Genomic DNA, 17,812 nt, shown 5'->3' on the forward strand with positions numbered 1-17,812 from the left:
TGATCCTTTGATCCAAGCTAGCAAACTAAACTCTATCCATTTCAATTATACCCTTTAAGTGTAAGTTGAGCTATGACCTGACTAAACTTTATTTTAGTAAGTACTAAGCCACAAAAATGCATCCCTAATTCCTAACTCTCCATGGTACACTTGCATTTCAATGGCCAGTTCCATTTTTAAATTATGAGAAACACCTAATACTAGAAAAGAAGCCATCTTGAATTTTGAGTCTTTCAAACTGTTTTCCAAAGTAACAAAAAGGTACTACTGTCACAAAAAAAGTTTAGAAGCCCCATACATACAAACCTTGCAATATTTAAAAGTCTGGTCAAGCAAATCTCTCTGAATGAAAAACGTTTCAATATTTCTAAACCATTTATTTTAAGAATGTCTCCTGATGCAAGCAAACAGCTGACAGAACATGTGAAGTCCTATTCCATTTAGATGTCTCAGAGATAGTCTAATAAGTCATGTAAAATTAAGAAGACACCATGATGAGGGTTAGTTGTTCTTTTGTACTGTAATTTAGGTCATAAATTTTACTGGAAGAAAACAAGCATGCTACAGGGATGAATGTAAGCTGACTGCAATGCTGTGTGGAGTACAACAAGAGAAAAGGAATTAACTGAACTCTAGGTCTATCAAAGCATATGCTACCAAAAGATGACTGAACTGCTGTTCCTTTATGGAAGGAAGATCTACCTTAAAAAAACAAAACAAAACAAAAAATCCCATAACAAACACCCTTAGAAACCTATTCTAGAGAACTAGATTTTGAAGACTACTGAAGACTCCTAGTGAGAAAAAAAAAAAAGATAAAAAAAAATGATTGAACAAAAAACAATTCTTGACCACTTCACAGTAAGAACAAAAGTTGTCTACTGTCAGAATTATTGGCTGCTTCCACCTGTTAAAAAAGCCAACCAAAAATACCCCTTTGTTTTACCAGAAGCCACAGCATGTTACTTTGACCTGGCTCTGCAATGTTTGTATAGATGAGACACTTCAGCAGGACTATTTGGCACTTTTAGCTAAAGTTGTTTTAATCAACTATTAGATAAGAGCACCAAAACAGCACCACTAAAGCGCCCGATTTATGCAGACATTGTGCAAGCCGGGTTCAACTAATGCACTGCCTCTTCTGGGTATGTGCTGGGCTCAGGATGGGAGTACGCCAAGTTCAAAGACACTTTTTTTTTTTTTTTTAAACGACTGCACACAGCCATTGTGCTAGGACTGGAAGAGATCAGAAAATTGATTTTTACCCATATACAGTGAAAAACTTCAAGTATTGGTTGTTTAAAACTGAAAAATTCTAAATAGATGTGTCACTGACTCACTGGATGCTTTATGCCCTGGTCTCATAAACCAAGTTACTGATCTGACTGCATCTCCAATGACCAGGCCATCTCTCTTGCTTCATGAACTTCTGCCATGCCAAAACCCAGATGAAGAACAGCAATGAAGTACTGAAAATCCCCTAAAGCGCCATCAACAGCATTCCTGCATCAAAATATTTTAGTTTGCAGCCAAAACCTAAACATGATTTCCAGATGTTTAGTAGTGCAACAGAAGTTTGACACCCCCCAGAAAATAAAGTTTTTTGGAAAAAAAATTGAGTGGAGTACAGAGTGGGGAAAAGAATTTATTTCCTCAAGAGCTTTGACTGAAATCTTTCATCCAGCTTTAGACAGGACCACTGCTGAATCTTTTATACTAACAGTAAGCAGTTAGAATCAGAACATTTTTGCCCAGGTTCTGCCATGCCTTGGTTCCCTATAGGTCTGTTTTCTATGATCCTGCCCAACTGGACACTTGAATTACCCTTAAAGTTGCTCAGATAAAGATTTTTACTAAGGGGGATGGACTTTGGAAAAGATTTTGAAAAATATAATTATCTACCAAAAAAAGAATCAAATAACAATAGTCTTAATGATAACATAATGGAAGTAGTTAACAGAAACCAGGATTTCTAAGTATTGCTATCCTTTAAGGGGGAAAAAATGGTGAGAAATCCAAGATTTTGACTCAAAGGAGCATTATCCTCACCTGGATCAATACCACTTAGAAATAAGATACAGTTAAACCACCAAGTGAAACACCATGGCCAGTAAAACTAGATAGAAAAGGCTTTGGGGATCAATATAAATCACCAAATCTTTGTTGGAAACCCTCAAACATGCTACTTCAGCTCTCTGAACTAGTGATCTGCTTTTCTGTACTCAATTTTACAAGATAAGCTTAGTAGAGAAAGTTGAACCTCTCATTTAAATGCAAGTAAATTTTGAGATTTTCCATTTAGAAGAATGAAAGCAAATCACAGATGTAATGAGACACTCCTGCTCTTTTAATTGAATTTCAGTAACTTACAAGAGTTATTTTTATGAATTTTATGTATATGCAGTTTCTCAAAGTAATGATCAAGAAGCAGTTTTCAGATTTAGCAGTATAAATAAAAAAAATGTAAACACACTTTTAAAGCAGCACATATGTACATCAAGTGCATAGCTGAGCAAAAATATTTTATAAAAAAAAATGCATTTCTTACCTGGATCTGGTGGGTTTGGTGGCTGCCAGTGTGGATAGGCATTACCCCACCCTTGTGGGGCATATGGTGCTGGTGGACCACTGTAAGACAAAGTACCATGCTCAATGAAATTCAAGTTGAGGGTGACTCCACTCCCTCCCCCACTTTAAAAATGGAACTAAAATTATGCTTACTGGGGTGCAGGACCAGGGGGTCCTGGATTATAAGGAGCAGGATTATAAGGTCCCATAGGAGTGCCAGGACCTGGCGGTCCAGGAGGTCCATGTGGGCCAGGAACAACACCATGGGGCCCATGAGGAACAGGTGGACCCAAAGGATTTACTGGACCCTATAAAACAGGAAAGAAGCAGGCAGGAAGAAAAATGACCCCCATCTTTTCACATACTGAGAGCGCAAGTCTGGATTCCAATAGACAATGAGCTAAAAGCTTTTGTCCAGAGGTCTGGGCTTTTCCTTCAAGAATTGATTCCTAAAAGGCATAAACACACGTAATATGGAGAGCAGTTTAAATGTAGTTTAACCCTGAAGCAAACAAGCCTGTTAAACCAGTTTAAAGCTGCCTGTTCAAACATGTACCTGGAAAACCAAGTATTCATTTGAACCAGTTCATGGCAAAATTGTTTGATGTCATAGTTCAAATGTTCTGCAATATGGGTCTGATTGATTATCAAGGCAAGAACTGGAACCCTAGACTGTGTCACTTTACCACCCTCCCCGCCCAGCAACTGGCCACTCTGGTGTGCATGCAGCAACAATTATACTGGCTCACTGCATTCTTTTTGCTGTGACCTTTTAATCAATAAATTCCCTTTCAGTGTCAGACCTACAGTACTTCTCAGACAATTGTAAACCAGTTCAAAAAATTAGTGACATATGGGAATGATCTGATCATTACATATATCCACATCTTTAGATTCTCTCATGGATCCTCCCTCTAATGCCTTCTTGGTACTTCTGGTTCTCAAGGGCCAGAATACTGAAATTCCCATTCAGACAAGCTCTCTTTTTAGCCACATAACAGCAAACTTTCAAGTTTTTAGATCAGTGAACCATGATAATTCATCAACAATCTAATTACCATTAACTCTAGAATAAAAAAAAGAAAAAATTGAAAGAATACTTGTTTTGGAGGGAACAAAATCATTTTACATTCCCACAAATGAACAATACATTCAAATGAATTTATAGATATATATATAGATAGTAGATCTTAACCAAGGGGTGTTTTGGTATAATTCTCTACAGTAAGGCATTCATCAAAGCATACTCATTGTTTGCCTATTTAGACCCACAAATAGGCTAAAAATAAAGTCAGCGAGAAATGAGACCAACAGAAAGTGCATCAAGCTTAGATTTTAACTATATATACATTGGATTAATCTAATTAATCTAGTAGTTTTGAAACTATCCAAGATTGGTCTCCAAGGCTGTCAAATTCCACATTATGCACAAAACAATTGTAGCACAGGATGCTACAGTGAATGCTACTTAATTTATATCAACCATGACCCAGAAGAGAGTAATTCCATCTCTTTCCTATTCAGTTCTTTGTCACTCAGATCATCAAGAATGAAAATTAGGGCTCATGATTATGTTTACATCTGACTTCACATTCAGACACTAATGATTAACAGTAATTAAATTACTGTCAATCTAGTTAACATCTAAAAAAAGGAACTCAAGTGGAAAGAACTAGTACACAGATTCAACCATTCAGTTCAATTTCATGTATTCCCTCACTTGTACCTTGCTAAAACAAAGATAAAGATGTTAACAGCCTTACACAGCAATTTAAGATGCTTCTCAGAATACTCACTCCAATTTTTTCTTCTATAAGTTGCCGAGCATAATCAATCTGCTGTGGTGTCCCACGGATAGTAAACATTTTCATGTTTGGATCTGCATTTGGTGGTGGATTTCTCTGAAGTTCTATTCTAGCACCAGACTGCTGGCTTATGCTTTTGATAGTTTCACCTCCTGTAATTAAAATATCCAACTTTCATGGCAAGACATTGCATTAAATTAAAAAAACAAAAACACCTGAACTAAGGTGCAAGTTGGTCAAAAATTTAGAAAAGTTAAGACCCGAGTGAACAAGAGTTAATGAGCTAGCTACCTATTCTTACAAAATTTTGTACTGGCACATGATTTTAAAAAAAATATATTTAAATGTTTGCTTTCAGTCTAACTGACGTGTTCTTAATAGTGGAGACCAATAAATATAATGAATGAAATAGAAGGAAGTAAGTGCAAGGCAATATCTGTACTTGAAAAATACATCAATGAAGAACTTCAAAAGTGTTTCTTGTTTTTTGTAATGTCCAGGCATAACACTCACTAAACTCTAACATAAAAATCAAACAGGAGCAACAATGGATATGTAAAGCCATATGTAAGGATACACATGCACATTAATATCTCTAAGTTAAATTAGAAACCAGTACATGGTTTTTGTTTGTATTCAACAGAAAGAGTAAGGGAGAAAAGTTTAGTTATTGGCTGCATAAAGATCAGAAGTGATACAGAGCAAACAATGTCTAAAAGTGAACAGGTTCTCAGCTGAAGATTTCCTTAAGAGAAAACATGATACTTTAAAGGTGATTCTCTGAAAGTTATTTCTGATTAGTTATCAGTTGCATAAAAGGTCAGAAAACTTAGAAAATAAGCTTTTCCTGAACTTCAGCAGTATTTTGAAGCATTAAACAGGCTGTGAATGTGTCTGTTGTTTTCAGCTTTGCAGCTGTTAGTGATGGACTTCTGGCAAGGTGTATGGAAAAGCAAAGTCCAAGTGCTGTGAAAAATACACAAATAAAAATGACAAGTAGAACTCTGTCACTCTGAAGTCAACTATTTACAAGGGCCAACATGTACACAACGTAGACAGAAATGGACAGAGGAGTATATATTAATTTCTTGATTTTTTCATTTGTAGTATTGTAGTAGTCTCTGATGTTATTTTAACCATTTAAGTAAAAAGTTCTCAGACGCATGAAAGCTTCAGAACACAGACTAAGTCTGGAAATTAACGTTAATAAATTTGTACTGTCCAGAAGAAACACCAGGATTTTTTTAAGTTTCATTTGACAGCACGCTGCAGCTTAAATTTAACCATAATATTCTATGAAATGTGTAACTTTTTGTAGAGAGCAAAATCTTAGTACTATTTACTACATTACATCTTTGCTGAAAAATGTGGAAACCATTTTTGCAAAATTAAGGATCTATGATATAATTAAGCATGATAAGACTAAATTAACAAGTCAATATTGAATGCACGCAAGTTACATTTGCACAAACTGGAAGAATTCACTAGATGAGCAACATGACATTATTTCACAGCCATTAATTAAGGGAAATGCACTTAAGGCTAAACGTGTTTAGAAATTTTGTCAAGATTATTGACCTCTCTGGTTACTACAAACAAGTATTATTTCCTACAAGAAAAAGAACATTAATGTTAAATTATTCAACAATGACAAAATGAGAGCACACAAACTAAAGTAGACACGACTGCAATTTTCACTAAGAGCTCTCTAAAAATCTCTATGATGCAGTTATCAACACAAGAAATGATTTCTAGTTAATATATAAAATGCATTGCCTTTGCCAATGATTAATCCAGTTTTTCCAGTGGGTACAATAAAATTGAATTCCTGTAATCCACCAGGAGGCCCCATGTTCCAGTTGCCTTGGCCTCTACCCCTTCCACGACCACCTGGTCCTGGTCCTCCAGGATTACCAGCCTAAGGGGAGACAGGGAAGCGGGAAGGGAAAGGCACATGTTAGCACACAATACTAGAAGTTACTACATCATTCAGTGCAGTGCTAGCAGCTAGCTTCCTAGAATATAATGCCTATGACAAAATAAAGAGCATCAGTTTAATACAAGTAAAAGAAAAGTTTTAATTAACTGTCATATACAAAATAGCATTTTCTATAGTTAACAGAATATTAAGAAGCTTTGGTCCCCGATTCAATTCAGCCCGATTCAGTGGCTGAATCTCTGAATCAGAAGACCCTTTAATCTCTCGGAACCAAATTAGAACCCTCCAAACTGATTCATAAAGATTCGGACATAGACACATCTTTAAATATTTTTTCTACATACCTCTAGGTAGCAGGTGGCTTGTGAACACGGCGATGCTGGGGTGCATGGAGCATCCCACAGAAGCACGGAGGGCTCACCAGCAGACCCAGAAGTGGACCAGAAGCACTTCTGGTCCACTTCCAAGTTCGCCCTGCACCTCCTAGGTCTGGGAGGGGCAACCTGGGTCCCCCTGTGGCCGATCGCAAAGCTGGGGAGGTGCTGGGTGCCCCCCCCCCCAGCAGACTTCTGGTCCACTGATGAGCACATGGAACTCTCCCCTCCCCGGATGTTCCATCCGCCCCAGCATTGCACTGTGCCGGTACCTCGACGTATGTGGAAAAAACATTTAAAGCTGTGTCTACATATGAATCGCCGATTCTCTGAATCGGCATCAAATCTTCAGATTCTGCCAAATTGAATCAGAGACAGTGATCCGAATCAACAAATCAAATCACTGACCCTGATTCAGGCCAAGTCCAAATTGAACAGGGCCCGTTTTGCACACCCCTAGTGTAAAGTAGTAGCATCTAGGTAAGAACACACAATTTAAAAAGGTGAGAGGAAAAGCACATGCATGCACATAAAGGAAAAAGCTGTGTTAATTACAGTATCTCAGTTAGAAAAATTAGCACAGGATCACATCTCTTGTGTATTAAAAATGTAGCAGTTAACAGCCGAAGCACTAAAGGTGCTCTGGATCAAAACCATTGATTTTTACTGGAAAAATAAAAAGTATAAAGCAGGTCCACAAGACAGCAAATGTGAAGACTGCTTGATTACATCAGATTCAATGCTGGGAATCTGAATCAATGCTTGGTTAAAGGGTATGATGAAGTAATCACTGCAAGATTAAACACTACACTAAAACAGCTAGAATCAAACACTGACAAGGACTTTACCTGAACACTGCGAAGGAGATCTGTTATAATTTCTGCAGCATGCTGGCATCTGTCTGGAGGCCCTGTGATTTGGGCTATTCTATCTGGAGTTGTTCCATCATCTGGAATAAGAACATTATATTTTGATAAGCTTAAGCCATATTCTACTGATAAACAAAGCTACCGATCTACCCTTTTTATGCACATTACTTACCTGGTTTGAACTGGATCCTAACACCAGCATCATTCTGTATTTTTTTGATCATCTCTCCATTTCTTCCAATTACTATACCTACAGCAAATCGCGGTATTGGAACCTGAAACAGAATATACTACGCTATTTCAAGATGTTGATGGTAAGTGTTTTTATGAAAATCCAGAATAACATATGGGTAACAAAAGACTAAACTGTGGCCATCGACGTTATTACTTTGGTCTGTTATTCTGTCACATCTGTGATCTAAAAGAGTTACAAATCTAGCCAGTAACCATAAGAGTGTGAAAAACTAAAGTTTCTAGACACCAGAGGTTGCAATGATGGCAGAAACTCAGGAGAAGACACTTTCTTCGAGTTAATGCCCAAGCAAATTGTTAAAGGTCTACAACAGTCACATCAAATTACATTTGTACATGGGCCCCTTCCATAATTTATCATCATTTACCATACACCTGTGTGAGCTGAGCAATTCCCAACTTGTAAAACTATACCCTTCACCCTACATTTTAACTGGAAAATGTATCTGCACCTTCCTGAAAATATAGAAAACCCACCCAACCAGCAGTAACTGGGTTTATAGTGTTTATTAACCCAAAATGGCTGCTGAAATACTGCATCTAAGAGATGGCAGTATTTCAGTGGTGAACAAGTCAAACTTACATGCCATAAACACTAGTTAAAAGTTATTATTACTATTAACTACCTTTTGGTATTAAAAAGTTTCAAAATACAGTGAGCAAATTTCAACCATGCTTACGTCTATCCCTTCATTTCCTCCTATTCTTGACCCATATTCGTTGCGCACCTCTCTAAAGCCACCTTGGTCGCGAATTAGCTCCAACACCATTTCCTTGGCTTGCTAAAAAGAAACCCCACAAAACAAAAAAAAGTTTAGATTCTATAACATTATTTTGATGCACATTAAAAAAAATTAAAAAGGAAGACCTGAACACTTCAATCTTACTTGAACTTTGTATGGGTCTCCTGTTATCCTAAGAGGCTTGTCCGCGCCAGTGTTCTGCGGCCCATCTTGAATCATGACCATTTTGACTCCTGCTCGTTCCTGTTTGACAACATAAATATAAGTTTCTGCAGAATTCCAAAGTCTGACAGGAAATATTAACTCTCAAATGTTTAAAACATACCTGAAGTTGCTTAATTGTCTCTCCACCTTTTCCAATAACTAACCCTGCCTTACTGGCTGGAATCATAATTTCTTGCACTGCATTTCCAGGTCCATCACCATGATGAAAGCCAGGTGCAGGTCTTCCCTTTTCAACTATCTGATCAAGTAATCTCTTTGCAGACCTGTGAAGAGACACATGCACTACTGTTATGAATAGCAACTTGTTCCATTTGGAAAAAGCTGCATAAAACCATTTCTTATTTTTAAGTCCACACATACAGATAGATATCAGAAGAGTATATTTGTCAAATTCTGTAAGATACTTTGTCAGTCTGCCTTCTGTTACACTACATCAGATATCATAACACTGAGTGTAGTACTAAAAGAAATATGATTGTGGCAGATTTATTTTTAAAGAATTTTCAGAAGGATGGGAAAATAGCATAGACATTGACCCACAAGAGCCACCATGAAAAAGTGAACTTTCAAATGTCCAAGATTCATCCAAGATTTTTAATACACCATCATCACCATGTAATTAAAACAATATACAATTTAACAGCCACAACAAACTATCAAGAATAAACATAAAATAGTCACTCATCCAACTAATTATAACAAGACAACAAAGAAGGATCCAGGAGGTTTTTTTCCTGGGAAGGCACTAAGGATGAATTTATTTAGAAACTGAGAACACCCATTTCCTAAGCATCTTAGATCGCTAGAATGCCTTAAAAAATTTGGAACAAAGGAATTCGATCTTAGCTTATACAACAACACACTGGGATAGGAATGGGCACTTGACCAAACAAGAAGGATTACTTTTTCCAGTACTGTTACTGCAACTTTTCAGGAATTTCTGGATTAAAAGTTCACCATAATATATGCAAAGTTTGAACAAGCAAGTAAACACGCATTTCCTGTCCCAAAAAACAAAAATATGATAACAAAGGGTTTCATTTAGTGGAGAAGAAAAAGTATGTAGTTTTTAAAGATGTAAAAACTATCATCATCAGAACTGGTAAATAAAACTGAATAAATCAATTACAAAGCCAACAGGACAAAAAGGCTGGTGAACTGTTGACGGAGGAGGAGGAGAAAAGAAGCAATTATGGATATACAAGAAAAGAATTCAGTTAAACTGGAAACAACGGGTATTAAGAGAAAACTGGAGTAAATCAACACTTGCTCTACTTGGGAATAACAGGTTACTACTTCATTATAAACTGAAGCTTTCAGATGCTTTTCAGGGATGACTACAAGCAGAACAAAGTGCAGCAAGAGGCCCATGCGACTAGTAAGACTTCAGGTGAAGGTGCAAATGAAGCTGGTATCATGCTGCAAATCTGTTATTTGTGAATCAAGTATCAGTGAAGGCTCCAACCACTGTTTAAACAGAATGGATACATGCTTTCCTGTTCAAGGGCTATCAATCTCAATCTGGAGCAACAGCTGAATTGCAGTATAACCTCATAAATCTGGTTTTCAAAATTCCGAAATTCTCAAAAATCCAGCACTTTTTAAAAATACACTTCATCAGGGAGTAGTGGCAGCTGGTCCCAGAGCAGCAGCCACATGCAGAGTGGTGGCACAGGGTGGTAGATGGCAGTAGCACCCACCACATGCAAGCTTCTCCCTCCACATCAGGAGGTTTGTGGATTTATGAGGTTATACTGTACCTTTAAATAGATCAAGAGCAAAGTTTATTTAAAGAAAGTATAGATGTTTGTAAAATATGCTTTAAATAGCATTTAATTTCACCAAATAAAGTCAACCTAAGATCTTTACAACTACATAAGCTTTACCCTCCCACCTTTTTCTTTTAAATCTTTTCTTCTCTTTTGTTACCTCTAAACACACCTTAAGCATACCCCACTTTTCCTCTCTCCATTTTGCCCCGTTTCCTATGACCCTATGACCATATGTTCAAAGTTACTCCTCTAATAGTACTTGGTGGTTTAGTAGTATGGAAAGAAAAGTATGGGGCTGCTGTGTTTGAAAAGGTATAGAGAGGGAGACCTTTTCTCCAAACGTACGTGTTTTTGGAGCAGCTGGATCAAGAATGGTTGAAAATAAGCTTATGAACCCAGGCTCCAGAATATTGTGGTGGCAGCATCATCTGCTTGAATAGCTAAAGTGGAAGGGGAGGTGAACGTTAGCCGTGGCTAGTTCGGTACAAGGTTCTACCGAATGTCTTCTCACTTGCATTATATACTCTCAGTCCTACTGATCAGCAAGTTCTGTTCGGTAGCATCTTTTATTGGACCAACTTTATGGTTGGGAGAGATATCAAACTTGTGTGGCTCACTGGGTTAAGCTACCTTGGGGCTCACTGTGCCTACTGTGCAAAGCTGACACAGGACCTGCACTGCCTGTGGAACACAGGCTGGACCCGATGCTGCAGACAGCACAGAGAATTGATCTGGCCACCATGTGCAGTGCCACATCCAGCCCATGCACTGCTCCCCATGACTGTCCCAGATGCTGCATGTCAGCAAGCTCCAAGCCCAGCAAATGTTAGGTGCTGCATGCAGGGTAAAACTGGCTCTGAACACTGATTCCAGCACCGTCCCAGAGCCAGCACACACGGCCAGCCCAACAGGGCATCACATGCAGTGCGCATCCTGGACCACCCCTGTATTCTGTGCAGCATGTGGGACCAGGACTACCATCAACCCACAGGCTAGATCTAGCCCATGGACCCTGTTTGATACCCATGGCTTAAACTGTAACTACTTCTTTCCCAAACATGAAAAAGTATGCCCAAAAGCTTATCCAACATTTCACTAAACTTTAAAGCTGGCCCAATAAATGATATTACCCAAAAAACCAAAAACCTTGTTTTTCCCATGTTCTCTCGGCCATTAAGAGCAACACCACCGTGACCCTTCTGATCAGCCACCAGCTTTTCTCACTGGTTGTCTATAAAATCCATGGGTCTCCGGGTTTGTAGTTTATCGATACGTATCTGACACTAAACACTTCCTTATGCACATCAGCATGCCTTCTTATGTCGTCTATTTTTATATCACTTATCTTCCAGAAGTGTATTATAACTTGCAGACAATGGATAAGGAGCTGAGTTTGATAAGAAAGCAGGTTTAACTATGGCAAGCTGAAACTCCAGGGCCTACATATGCACCACAGGAAAGCATCAAGAGAGAACCAACACAAAGGAGAGACCCACAAGGTAGAAAAATAAAATAAAAATAAAATGAAAGTAATGTGAAAATACAAATCCTAACGAGGAATTAACCAATATGTAATGAGCAATGAAACTCAGAATTAAGCTTACACTTAAAAACAAAAACACAAAACCTTACAAAGAACTAAAACCAGAAATTTAGTAGCCATCCCCTCCCATCTAGGTTCTGTGCAGAAACACTCAAGCACAGTTCTTTTTCCCTTACCACTCTATGCTGAGCTGGAGATAAACCAAAAGATAGCCTGTAAATTTTCAATATTCATGTTAAAGCTAGTAAAATGCTAATTTTGAAAGTTTATTACTAGGGGTGCAGACAGAGGGGTCTATGGGGGGGGTGTCCTGCAGCCACCCCAACATTTGCTGTAGCCCCCCCCCCCCAAATCCCCTCCCTCCCAGCGCTGCTGCCGCCCTCACAGGGCTCTTCTCGGTGGGGGCTGGGCTCAGAGCAGGCACTGGGAGGATTCCGCATCCACCCCAAATTTTGCCACTGCTCCACTCCTGGCACCAGCCACAGCCTTGGCTCAATGCCCCGCCTCCACTAACACGCTGGGAAGAGCTAGGGCTGCGCAGGGAGGCTGCAGCACTGGTAGCGGAGCAGCAACAAAATTTGGGGTGGATGCAGCATCCTCTAAGCGATGACGGCACCCGCTCTGAGCCCAGCCCCCTCCGAGAAGCTAAATCCCACCCCACACATCTGGCGATACGTGACCCCCCACCATGCCTTTCTGGGGTGCAAGCAGCTGTGGGAGCTGCCTCCACAAGCCATGGCTCCACCCCCTGCCTGGGCAGTGTCTGCCCTCTCCCTCACCATGAGGGGTGTTGATCTGCCCCTTCACCACTCCCCTTCCATCACACCAGACTTACCAGCTTGAGGCAGCTATATTAGAAACTGGAACAGTATCGGCTGATATGTTTCCTTTAATATTACCTATTGATATTCCCCCCAAAATCCTCTATTGGTACACCCCTATTCTCTACATAGGATTTCAGCTAATGGGTCAAATAATGCATGATTTATTGTCTATTTATTTTTACACAGACAAGTATCAGAACTATTAAAATCCATCAGAATTGTTTTAAAACTCTTGTGAACTCAGTACAAAAATTCATGAAGTTCATGTCCAGGTAGCTTGAGTGTTCAGTCAGTTCAGCAAGGATCAATTAATTCATGCATCAAGAAGCTATTCTTAAGCTGCCCAAGATGGGCACAGGACACAATACGGCTTTTTAAAAATTCTGACTGGGCTTTCTTCCAATTTTTTTGCTTGATGGAATACTATAAACAAAACTAAGTCCGAACAATAGACTCTTAAACTCCACTTACTGTTACTTTAATTGCAGAAGAAAAATACCAAGGTAACTAGTTACAAATAGCACCAAACCCTACAGAATCCCCACAACAGAGCAAGACTTCACAAAGTTATTGTATTCAGCACATACTAACTTCCCTCTCCCCTGCCAAATGTAAAGGCATCACCATAATAGATTGTTCTCATTGTGAAACTAGTGCACAGATGGATCAACACCAAATGAAAATGGATCAGCTGTATAATCACAGAAACTTAGGGTTGAAAGGGACCAACCTCAGGAGGTCATCTAGTCCAACCCCCTGCTCAAAAGCAGGACCACCCCCAACTAGATCATCCAAGCCATGTCTTAAAAACCTCCAAGGATAGAGAATGCACAGTCTCTCTGGGTAACCTGTTCCAGTGTTTTACTACCCTCCTAGTGGGAAAGTTTTTCCTAATATCTAACTTAAACTTCCCTTGCTACAGCTCGAGACCATTGATCCTTGTTCTGTCATTTGCCACCACTGAAAAGTTTAGCACCATCCTTCTTGTAACCACGCTTTAGCTAGTTGAAGGCTGCTATTAAATCCCCTCTTGATCTTCTCTTCTCCAAACTAAATAAGCTGAGTTCCCTCAGCCTCTCTTCATAAATCATGTGCCCCAGTCTCCTAACCATTTTTGCTGCCCTCCACTGGACTCTCTCCAATTTGCCTACATCCTTTCCATAGCAGGGGGCCCAAAACTGAACACAGTACTCCAGATGTGGCCTCACCAGTCTGAACAGAGGGGAAGAATAACTGTCTTCAATCTGATAGCAACACTCCTACTAACGCAGCCCAGTATGCTGGTATCCTTCTTCACAGCAATGGCACACTGTTGGTTCATATTCAGTTTATTGTCCTTTTCTGCAGAGCTGTTGCTTAGCCAATTGGTCCCCAGCTTGTACTGGTGCCTGGGATTGTTCTGCACTTATCCTTTAATCCTGATGAGATTTTATTGGTCCAATCCTCCAATTCGTTGAGGTCTCTCTGAATCCTATTCCTACCCTCTAGCATATCTACTACTCCCAACAACTTGGTGGCATCTGCGAACTTGCTGAGGGTGCACTTTAGGCCATCTTCCAGATCATTGATGAAAATACTGAATAAACCCAGCTGCAGGACAGACTCCTGGGACACTTCACTCGATATCAACTGCATATTAGACATCAAGCTACTGACTACTACCTTCTGAGCCCAATGATTGAGCCAGTCTTCTATCCAACCTTACAGTCCATTCATCCAACCAACCCGTACTTCCTTAGCTTGCTTGCGAGAATGCTGCGGAAGACTAAAGCCTTGCTGAAGTTAAGTGTTATCACCTATTGACAGAGATCAATTTGTAGTTCTGTTTTAAGAAATTTATGCCTTGACCCTGTTAAACTATGCTTCTAGAGCTAATTGTGGAACCAGGAACTACTTTAATGCATATAGTGATATTTTCCTTAACACACAGAACCAGTTGAATGTTTCTATTTTCCCATCACTAAACAGAATTCACAGAATATACTTGTATGTTTAGACCTTAAAATATAATAGATGTTTATTTTACTTACTGGACAGATTCAGGTGTTCCAGTTAACATACAAGATCTTTCAGGCAGGCCACCACTATCTAAAATGTTTGTAAAATAAAAAAACTTAATTAATAATCCTATTGAACTGAAAAATAATCAATAAAAAAAAAAAAATCAGCTGGACTAAGTATTAACACTTCAAATACAGTCACTTCCTCACAAGGTTTAGGACTGTTTTGCACATGTGGATAAAATATGCTTTAATCCAAGATATTTAACCGAAAAGCATCAACTCATATTTTAAACCTACCCCTTCGGAATGAATAAACCTCAAAGAAAATAATTACCAGGAGCTATCTGTATTTTACATCCAGATTCTTGCTGTATGCGCGAGATCTGTTCTCCTCCTCTGCCGATTACTTTGGAGGAGAAAAGTAATAGAAAAAAATGCATATAATTAGTTCCAACAATATTTTTAAGATGTCAATTGAAGTGTTATTATTCTTATGTTACTTACTGAATCCAACCATTCCATCTGGAACCTTGTACTCCTCTGTCATTACAGATCTGAACAAGATGAAATGCAACAGAAAACATTTGCTAAGAATGCTGAACTGGTTTTCAATTCAGAGTATTATTTCATCTGTCAAGACAGACTGACTACCTTTAAACCATTGCCAATGAAGATACACTTACAGAACTCTCTCACAATGTCTTTTGAGAAACCTACTTAGTGCTGCCTAACTTTAACGATAGCCCAGTGCACACATTTTTACATTAAGAAGTTTGTCACTTTTAACCTAAAAGCCCTTCAATATAAATAGAGGCAAAAGCACAATCTAGTTCTACAAAGCAAAATGAAAATCAATGATTGCAGGGATGAGGGGGCTGTTTGTTTACTGGATAGTCTACAGATGAAAAAAAAATACTGATAGTTTGGTCTTCCCACACAGTTCTAAGTGTAGCACATGACATGCACACACCCAAAAAATAAATAAACAAATATATAAATAAATAATAGCCAACAAAATGGTATCCGATGCACTTAAATTTGGCGCTCAGCTATTCATTTTTCAAACACAGTTAACTTGGGAAAACTTTCAGAAGATGTTTCGTAAAAGAGCATCAAGACTAAAAACAAAAACACTAAAAACCCAAAAGCAAATGAAGCAAAAACCAAAATCAGAAAATGTTTATAGCTCCAACCTTTGCTGTTGATGCATTGGTGGCATCTGGGTTCCAAAAGCTACAAAGAAACACACGTTTTTAAGTCTAAGTCATAGATAATGGCAAAACATTTGATAATTAAACCGAAGCAATCCACTCATAAGCAAACTATCTGTAGCTATATACAACAAAGCTAGGATTTACAGAAATGTTGCAAAAAGGTAGAAAGCTAATGAGTATTAACTGACTCAACTCTCTTGCAGAATATAAGGGAACAACACATTTTGCTAGATAACGCTCATTTTTATTCAAGAAACTAACGTAACCAATGTAAATATTGAACCACACTGAACCGCATTCATACAGGACAGGGAAGGTGTGCCTATTTACTGAACAAGTGGGGCATCAAGGACTCACTGAACTGCACATGCAGAGAGGTGCTATCAGTAAGCCAACTTCAAACTCCTGTCCTGAACTTGCATCTATATCATGAAGGGATTGAAGCAATCTACTTAGCTGGCCATCAAACCTCAACATACAACTTTAATTAACCTGCACCTTCTCTGCTGTTGCTTGCCCTAGCCATACGAAGGAAAATGATTCAAGAAACTAAGACTCTCTCATGTCACCTTGATCTCACTGGTTCAAACATTATCTATCAGAATACTATGCCAAACTGTAAACATTTTCAGAGTAACACTTGTTTACATTTTAATCATACAAAATAATAATAAAAAACCCACTTACAATCATTCTGAGGTGCAACTTTCTTAGCATCTGGTTGATCTGTAAAATTAAGATGTTTTTATTTTTTCATTTTTTAAAATAAAAAACCTTTCAAACTAATGGCTGTCCCTTCAGTGTGAACTGTAATTTTCCAGTGTATTTTAATCTCTCTTTCCCCCCCTGGAATTTCAGGGAGCAGATCATCTGAATAAAAAAAAAGAATCTTATGAGAACTCAGCATTCGGTTAGCATAATTGAAAAGTAGTTTGGCATTACCATGTATCTGTTCACTGGCCTAGTAAAGACAATTTTTAGAACACGCTGTAGATTTTTAACGTATCCTCAATTACTGACAGTTAACTAAAACTGCTCTGTTACTGATAACTGACTGCTCAAGCTAATGATGCTTCTACAGTAAAAACCAAAAGAACCACAAATCTAAATAGAACATCAAATGTAAGATGCAACAATGCAAGGTAATCTCAGTCTGAACTATGGTATGACATTCCTGTTCCAATATCAGGTGTTTGAGAACAAATGCTTAAATAAGAAAAAAAAAGCTAAAAGAAAGCAACTACATCACTACTGTCCTAAACCTTTCTGTACAAATAAAGGTATAAAAAAAAAAGCATAGTTAACCTGTATCTGAAAAGATGCAGATGCTTCCTTCCCACCCCATATTCAAATTCATATGAAGAAACTATTAATTATGCACAAGAACACCTCAGACATGATCCAAGATGTATTTGTGTCACCTGTTTAAAAAGATCCACTAGTTTATTTTATGTTTACATACTAAACACAGGTAATAAATAAAAATTCCTGCCTTTAAAAGGAGAGGGCATTCCCTCCCAGTGTGCTGTACTGCTCAGACTTGTCCAAGAGCCATCTACACATAAAATAAAAAGAATACATTACATACATCATCTGAAGCATCATTAGCTCATTTCTGAAAATCAAAAACCTCACTATTATAATAGGAAAAATCCCACATTATTACAGGACAAAGTCCTGT

The 17,812-nt window shown here is 38.4% G+C and overlaps 1 protein-coding gene across 12 annotated transcripts in view; it reads right to left on the reverse strand.

Annotated features, from left to right (window-relative positions):
• FUBP1 (far upstream element binding protein 1) overlaps positions 1-17,812 on the reverse strand; it is a 32,359-nt gene that overhangs the window by 12,489 nt on the left and 2,058 nt on the right. For 9 of the 12 annotated variants that reach the window (XR_002090779.2, XR_002090777.2, XR_002090778.2 and 6 more), the window contains exons 3-17: positions 17,624-17,686; positions 16,819-16,857; positions 16,111-16,150; positions 15,422-15,471; positions 15,252-15,323; positions 14,945-15,002; positions 8,876-9,038; positions 8,695-8,793; positions 8,488-8,589; positions 7,728-7,830; positions 7,535-7,635; positions 6,150-6,291; positions 4,365-4,525; positions 2,722-2,876; positions 2,549-2,628 (exon numbers count right to left, since the gene is read on the reverse strand). Coding sequence is in view for 8 of the 12 variants with exons in the window: in XM_014593827.3 (XP_014449313.1) it covers positions 2,549-2,628; positions 2,722-2,876; positions 4,365-4,525; positions 6,150-6,291; positions 7,535-7,635; positions 7,728-7,830; positions 8,488-8,589; positions 8,695-8,793; positions 8,876-9,038; positions 14,945-15,002; positions 15,252-15,323; positions 15,422-15,471; positions 16,111-16,150; positions 16,819-16,857; positions 17,624-17,686 (1,428 nt within the window). In the remaining 4 variants the exon portion in view is untranslated. The remainder of the gene's footprint in view (positions 1-2,548; positions 2,629-2,721; positions 2,877-4,364; positions 4,526-6,149; positions 6,292-7,534; positions 7,636-7,727; positions 7,831-8,487; positions 8,590-8,694; positions 8,794-8,875; positions 9,039-14,944; positions 15,003-15,251; positions 15,324-15,421; positions 15,472-16,110; positions 16,151-16,818; positions 16,858-17,623; positions 17,687-17,812) is intronic. The other 3 variants (XM_019489086.2, XM_059727972.1, XM_014593833.3) reach the window with 1 other exon arrangement.

This window comes from Alligator mississippiensis, chromosome 5, assembly GCF_030867095.1.
Source record: "Alligator mississippiensis isolate rAllMis1 chromosome 5, rAllMis1, whole genome shotgun sequence".
NCBI classification, from domain to species: domain Eukaryota; kingdom Metazoa; phylum Chordata; order Crocodylia; family Alligatoridae; genus Alligator; species Alligator mississippiensis.